The sequence below is a fragment of the Belonocnema kinseyi genome, chromosome 3 (assembly GCF_010883055.1).
Source record: "Belonocnema kinseyi isolate 2016_QV_RU_SX_M_011 chromosome 3, B_treatae_v1, whole genome shotgun sequence".
NCBI lineage: Eukaryota > Metazoa > Arthropoda > Insecta > Hymenoptera > Cynipidae > Belonocnema > Belonocnema kinseyi.
Genome location: NC_046659.1, coordinates 60,023,152 through 60,031,235, shown reverse-complemented (window position 1 = coordinate 60,031,235; position 8,084 = coordinate 60,023,152). Strand labels below are relative to the sequence as shown.

The following is an 8,084-nucleotide window of genomic DNA, read 5'->3' as shown; positions in this document are numbered from 1 at the left end:
GCAGCAAATACGGAACTGTGGAAAATGTTCGTAAAATTAATATACTTATAATATACCTTCCAAATGTATAACTTAAAATAATTTACAAACTATATCAAATGTATATATCATTTAACATGCACGTTTGTTTAAATTGAATTTACATGTGAGTAAAGTCATTTGAAAATTTTGTTTGTAAAGTCAGCGACTATTTTTTGTAATAGGGAACGTGAGTTATTGCGAAGAAATGTCGGTAAAGTAGAAACCGGGTAATTGGCACATGTCCTCAATTTTTTAAAATAATTTATGAAAGATGAAACTAGAAAGTCTCTCGTGACTCAGTCGGTTTCAGAATGAAACCGTGGCGTTCACTGCAGAACAGAGGGTGCTTCGATCGATCATCCCCTACGGAGAATGCGCTGCGCTGATGGCGATCGTCGCGACGCTCTCGACACCCTCTGATACCGCAACCTACTACTGAATACAGAAAGCGGACGAGACCATCACGGCCGTGACAAAGCAATGCATTTTTCGCGATCGGTTAAATAATTCGCAAGCTTATCCTTCTAGCTTACTTTTTGTGCGATATCAAAATGAAGGGGATGATGGACTCCCTTAATAATAAAGTGAACTAACTTCTATGCACCCATTGCAATGTTGTCGTGTCAGATTCGAGGGGGGCGAATGTTGCAAGACGAAGGCTAAAATTGGACAATGAGGACAACGCTGTGCCCTACTGATACCTGTCAAAAAAATGCCGGCGTGTTGTTCCAGAGCTGGGATCCACTTGTGGTTCAAGAAAGTCCCAGTTTAATTGTGAGTATTTTGCTTTTTTAATTATTTACTATTTCATTAATTTACTAATCATGAAGAATTGTATTTTGACAAAAAAGCCAGTTTTACAGTTCGATCATAAATTCCGATTGTTTCATAAAGAAAAATAGAATAAAATGGTTGTAATACAAAGCTAAAATTCAGTTTTGTAGTAAGTAATTTTGATCTTGAATATTTACGGCAAAAAATTTGTAGGTTAGTAATGCGATAAGTAAAATAGGGAAAGTAAACAAAAGACGTACATAACTACTTATGCTATAAAATTTGTACACGAAATTATTGATTATAAGTACTAATTTAAGTAGAGGCGTTTTATTTATTGTTTAATTTATTTATTGTAAGTTTTAATTCATTTAGATATGCAGGGAAATTCAGCGAAAGTTTATTAGAAATTTCTCGCGAAGAAAAACTTTACGAATGTTAGAATATAGCTGTAAATTTTTTTAACCATTTGATAAATAGTTCGATCGGAGAATATTTATATTTAAAATATGGAAAATTCCTTCATTAAATTTTTTCAGATTTTATTAAAGAAACGTTTCATCTTTTCTTTTTGGAACTAAAAATATTTCGGTGGTAAAGAAAAAAATTTTTGGAGTTTTTAGCGATTGTAAAATTGTTCGAAAACAAAATAAAATTATTTCTATTTTTTCAAATATCATGATAACATTTTTTTTATTCAACTTGAATATATTAAATAAAAATTTGTTGTTGATCATTAATAGTTTACCTGAAGAAGAACTGTTTTGAAATTTTAATTTACGATTATTATTTGCAACCGAAAACTGTGCCCGGAAACTCAACATTTTGCAAAGAATAAAATATAGTTATACATAACATATTATAATTTTTTATAAAGCTTAGAATTGTTTCCATTTTTTTCATCGACAAAATAAAATATTACAGTTAAATTTATTATTATATAAGAAATTTCAGTGATTTTTCACCTCTTCCTCATATAAACCAAGATTACTTTTTATATGCTGGATAAAGATAATAGTTACTGAGAGAATTTCATTACTTTTTTATGATAAGTACAAAGACTTCAATTCCATGCTGCCATGGAACTTCATGTCTACCATGAAAAAGTTCCAATTAGTTATTTCTGAAATTGTTAAAAAAATCCTCTCTGAACGAATATATTCAATTAAAAAATTGTCTTTAAAAAATATGAATCCTTACTACAAATAAGATTTTTTATTATATGAACAAAATTAATCAATTCAGTTTTATAAAACGTAGTAATATGCATAATAAGTATCACACATAAAAACTAATCAGATAAGACGTGAAATACATACATTAAATAAATAATTTGTTAAAACATTTGTGAAGTTCTTGCATGTGAAAGAAGTCTGATTTGAATTTGAGAAAAAAAAAATTTATATAAGCATTCTCTGGAATTTCATCTTATTAATAAAGCGACTATATTTACTATATGCCTGAAATCTGATTAAGAAAACATTCTTGAACCAGACTGATACCTTAAAATAGGATAATTTATTATACAAAACCATCAGACCTAGTAATTGACAGTTAATTGAGAGTTGTGTCTTTAACAAATTAAGACCATAATAGTAGCTATCGCTGTAGAAAATAATCATCTTTTAAATTTCTACTATTAAATGTATTATGAATATATGATATAAAGGTGTGAAATACACAGAAACAGAGCCAGTAATATCAATAATGGATAATTTCGATTAATTAATTATTCATGATATGGCCAGCTTTTATGAACCTCTCTGACAGGAGTTATCGTCTTTGTTCATAAGCTATCCATCCATATACTATGCGAATCTGTATGGAACCGGTCAGATGACTCAGTAACTGAGCAGGACTTAATTATTCATCTTGTTTTTTGCTCCCAAATAGAGTGCACATTAGAAATTGAAATATTTGAATTTTTAAAACGCTGCCATCAAATTTTATTCTTTTAGGTGAAAAATCGTTTTATAATTTGTATTATATTTTAACCTCTAATATCAGGGGACATTTTCAAAATTACTAAGATCTCTTATAAAAAATCATCATACTTTGCAATAAACTTTAAGATTAATTAGAGATTATTAATGTAAGTCTTATAACAGAATTCATTAGAAAAGATTTAGCTGGTCTTTTTTGCGTATTTATTTTCATTTGGACCAAAACACCATTCATGCCCTGTTTTAAAACAAATGTTTAAATCCAAATATCACTGTGAATATAGTTGGAATAGTATAACATCAAAAATTAGAGCAATTAATTCCCGTGTAGAAATTTAAATGGGGAACTAGTCTGGTTCCCGACCATTTGACCCCACTTTAAGTCGGGGGCTAGTCGGATCATCTGACTAGCCCCCGACCAGTAGCGTCACGGTAGATTAGTCGGGGGCTAGTCAGGTGATCCGACTTATCCCAGTTAGGGCCTGATCGGGTACTAGTAGGGGTTATATGATAATACATCCGTGTGGAATATTAACCAAACGCCCAAAATTTGTTGAAGATTACCTGAAATTTTGTCAAAATACTTGTGTTACTTGTGGACAGCTGTCTTGAACACTCGACGCGTCATTTCTTATGCGCGGAAGGCGGCACGTCGCGCCCTTGCGGATTTTTTTTAAAGCTACCACTCTAGAACCGCAAAACTAAAATGAAGGTGGTAGCGAAATCTGAACTGTAACGTGCTGAATAGTTTACAACTAGTATAATGCTCTTCACTGATTAATCAAAAACTTTTTCTCTTTCCAATTTCAACTACCTGAAGGATTAGACTTTATTTACATATGGCAAACCATTCAGATCAATTAAAAAATAAGCATCCATAGAAATTTGGAGTCTTATGTTCCAGCGGTATTTTCACCTACATCTATATGTATCTTTTCCAATATGGATTTTCTTAAAATTCCATACAAAGCTATTTATAAATGTTCCTAGAAATTCGCTTTTTTAGATATTACCTCATTTGATAAGACCTCGCCGAAAACTCAAACGTAAGAATAACCCGACCAGAGCCTGAAGATTACCCGCACAGAAATTAGTCAACAAAAAGGCCCGACCAGCCCTTAAACAACTACGGACCAGGCCCCGACTGAAATTTTGACAACTAAAAGCCCAACTAGTCCCCGACTGGACATTTTTTTAGAGTTAATAACCCGACTAGCCTCCGATTAGTTCCCGACTTGTAATAGGGCTAAATGGGGTTTTTTCCACACGGGTTGTGTCAGAAAAACGCGAAATTTATTCATACAACTATAAAAAATCATGCTCATCATATTTGTATCACGTTTCTAATCCCGCAAAAGTTTACGATGTTAAAATGAATATTCAATTTCTTTAGTGGCTACCCTTGTAGAATTTTTTCTGTGAGCCTGGTTGGACCCCGATGTAGCAACCCTAAATACGGCATGAAACGCATGCCCCTATCAGGGATGCTCTGGGCAGATTTTAATTCTCGTAAATAGTGAAACGTGATACGAGCGGTTTAAAAAAAAGTATTTTTATATTTTATCTCATCTTGTAAAGATTCTTAAATTTTACATTAAAGTTGCTTACTATATTATAATGTAAGAAATGGATTGCGATGAAAGATTGCATACTAATTCTACAGCACGTCATATCGACCTTATCCTTAATTCCTTATGTGTACTTATAAATTTATAGTCGAATATATCATAAATAAAATTATAAATGCAATGATATTTCTGATATCCAGATCTAATTCAAGATTACGAATTTCTTTCACAAATTGAGGGATTTTAATATTAATGTTTGGTTCCGAGAATTCGGTTGATGTTTAGTTAAAAGTTTTATTGCTGTAACTAAACATACATAGTTTATTGGATTCTAGTGAAACATTTGCTTAAATTGCAAAATACTTTCTGAAGCCAATCAAATATTCTGTAACATTAACGAAACAATTTAACCAAACTTTTTGTTTGTTTTACAATTGAATTATGTTAATCAAACAATATTGTTAAATGGACTTTTTTGAACTTATAAAATAAGAAAATAATTGTAGGCATTAGAAAGACAACTGCATAAGGACTAACTTTTTGAAATTCTGTTTTTAAATATTTCAAGTAATTTAGGATACTATTAATCCACACATATTAAGAATATGTAAAAATCAATTCTCCTTCAGTGAACTGAGAGTGTACTATTTGGGGTTTTCGCTCTAAAGTACAGAAAATTAAAAAAAATATTTTCACCTCCCTGAAACATTGCAAATAATGTGCACATGCTTTCAACAGTTTTGCATACGAAAATTATACGAAAAATTCCTTACGAGGTGATTTTGTAAAAAAGTAAGCAATTTTAAAATTTATGATGCATAGAAAAGTGGATCAGCACCATTTTGTTTTCCCCTCCTCCCACTCAGAAAAAAACTATTTTTAATGTTTTCACATCTTCCATGTACAGCTCTTCACTGGGATCGAATGCTTCTATAAGTTCATCAAGATTTTATATTTGAAAACCTATCGTGGAAAACTTTGATCATCCTGTACAATATTATTTATGATCCTTATTCAGTTGCCATTCTCATGTCTTTAAATATGCACACATAAACAAATTTTTTAAAGATTCAATAAACGAAATTTCAATATTATCAGTACATGAATTATTATCCTTCCACTAGTGCAATTGAACTTTCAGTCACTTTGATTGAGAATCCAATAATTTAATTTTCGAGTAGATATATTTTTAACCTACAATAAAGGAATAAAATAAAACAATATCAGATACATTGAAGCGGTGTGACATTTATTGCAGGAATGATGCATTGAAGCACAATTATTCTGTGGGGTAGGAAGGTATTATAGGTATACACTGGACGTTCTTCTTGATTAAGCCTTGTGGCGCATTTATTTTCTGAGTCCACAGTCTCGATCTAGAATTGCAGAACAGTGTGTTGAACGAACCTTAAATCATCTCCTTATCGACGAAAGTCCACCCTCGAGATCTTGTCCTGCTCGTTTTTGTAATTAACAGCATTTTCGTTTGAACTCAGGTTGCACTAGACACGCAAATATTTAAATTGGAAATGAAAACACTGCAAAAATGAGGGAGAATATGGAACAAATTAAGAGAGAAGTTACATGTTATACGTTACACGAACTAGATTATTACTAGTGCATTGTCAATTTGTCATAATTTTCTTGTATATTATTTCTCTGGAAAATATCATTCTGAACAAATATTTGAGTTTTGTTATGTTTCTAATTAAAAATCATTATTTAGTAGTTGTAAATTACAAGGAAAACGTTTTCTGAAGAAATTTCGGTTGTAATTATAAACATTTAGAACGATGGAAATCTTCCCTAACGCCTTTTATTTAAAGTTTCAAACTTTCAACTCGATATCTCAATGAATTTATTGAAAAATATATAAATAAATTTTAAATGGCATTATGCGAATATTTTAAGTTTATTTTAATTATTTTTTGGCCAATAGTTCAGTTATAAAATTATAGGCAAAAATAAAAAATATTTGAAAATTAGAAACTCGATATCCTTGTTTCGGAAATCGATCTTTATTAAACCAAATGTTTCAGAACGGGGGGGGGGGGGGGGGGGGGGGGGGGGGGTTAACCACTTCGATTTTTTGAGTAAAGTGAATTACAAACTCACAGGATACATCAGATGACAAACTATAACATAGAATTAGACAAGATTACATGCGATTAAAAAATGAATTTTACAAGATTAAAAGGGATTACATAATATTACATGAGATCACAAGACAGTATACAAGATTACAAGGGATTAAATGAGATTACACAAGATTATAGGCATCACTCAGGATTATTCAGAATTACATGGGATTTCAAAAGGATACATTAGTCGACATGGGATTAAAATTGAATAACGCAACTGGAAAAAGATATATGAACATCACTATAATAATATAAGGGACTGTGTGAGTTAATTGCATATTTTTAAATATTATTTTTTCTTGTGAATTTAAGATATCGTTAGAAACACACACACAATTTTTGGAACGAGAGCCAATAAGTTCGATTCGGGACATAGCGAATTCTCGGTATCCAGTTTATGCTGAAGTACAGATTCTTTGCATGCACCTACATGGAAGATATTTACGTGTCCCACGACGTAACATCGTTACTTAAATTTTTGTTCTTGAAAAAGTTGAAATTTATACTATCAAAACAAGACTTTTTTATTATATTTTGACAGTCTGGTCTGGCCCAGAGTTGGCGCTAAGCAGCTAAATGCACTTATAGTGAAAAATGCTTTTTTCCAAGTCATTCACAAAATAAAGGGTTTCCAGCCAAAGGCTAATCGGTTTCCAACTAGTGGCTGACCACCTAAGTACTAGCCACTGTCCAGCCCATAGCTATCGATGAACCACACAGTCTCTCTTAGGGCTAGCAAAAAAAAGTTACACTTTTGACCAAGCCCAGGCCAGGCCATCTGGCCAGCGTCAAGACTAGAACCCAGATAGTCTGGTCTAGGCCGGGCCAGCAATATAAGATTTTTCCATACGGGCAACTGAGTTATTTTTTTCTTCTAAGCACTTTTATTTTCCTTCGTTTTTAGAAAGATTATATATATATATAATCTTTCCAAAAACGAAGGGATTATGTTTAAAATAAGCCCAGGGTGAAGCCAATTTGTCTAGTTTTTAAGTAGATATTGCAAAATAGTGTAAATTTCAATGTTTTCTTAAATTTTCAATAACTTCCGAAATATCAACGTTTTTCAACGTTTTCAATTGCAAGAACTTGTAGTTGTAATAAAAAAATTGGATAAATTTGGAAACATCTTATCTGTAGGCAAATCAGAAATAAAGTTAAATAAATATATATCTTGGAGAAATTACATAGAAAATTCAGGATTATATATGTTTATGAATATATGTTTCATATATTTTACAAAAATATTCTTGTTACTAAAAATAATATTTCAATTTTTCCAAAGTTTTTGTTACAAATTCAAGTTCCTGCAATTCGAGAATAAAATGTTTACGATTCATACTCGTAAGCTGCTTTTATACGATAAAAAAAAAGCTTCAAAATGAGCCCAAGAACATTGAAAAACGTTGACTATTTCGGATGTTATTGAAAATTTCAGAAAACATTGAAATTTACACTATTTTTGCAATGTATACTTAAAAACTAGACAAATTGGTTTCACCCTGGGCTTCTTTTAAACAAAATTTCGAAAACAATCAACCTTTTAAAGAGACATTTTTTAGCTCCGGTATAATCAAAGCGATAAATACAACAACAAAAAAACGATTTTTCTAAGTGAGTCCAAACTTTTGCAGGGC

At 31.3% G+C, this 8,084-nt stretch overlaps 2 protein-coding genes across 4 annotated transcripts in view; both read left to right on the top strand.

Annotated features, from left to right (window-relative positions):
* LOC117169135 (sodium-independent sulfate anion transporter-like) overlaps positions 1 to 8,084 on the top strand; it is a 143,202-nt gene that overhangs the window by 85,144 nt on the left and 49,974 nt on the right. Inside the window, exon 10 of one of the 2 annotated variants that reach the window (XM_033355327.1) lies at positions 649 to 799. The exons of the other annotated variant lie outside the window; for it this stretch is intronic. Within the exon in view, the coding sequence (XP_033211218.1) occupies positions 649 to 719 (71 nt within the window). The 3' untranslated portion in view covers positions 720 to 799. Of the gene's footprint in view, positions 1 to 648; positions 800 to 8,084 lie in introns of those variants that run through there. 2 annotated transcript variants of the gene reach the window in all.
* LOC117169137 overlaps positions 721 to 8,084 on the top strand; it is a 150,157-nt gene continuing 142,793 nt past the window's right edge. For both annotated transcript variants that reach the window (XR_004466613.1, XM_033355330.1), the window contains exon 1: positions 721 to 795. The gene's annotated coding sequence lies outside the window, so the exon portion shown is untranslated. The remainder of the gene's footprint in view (positions 796 to 8,084) is intronic.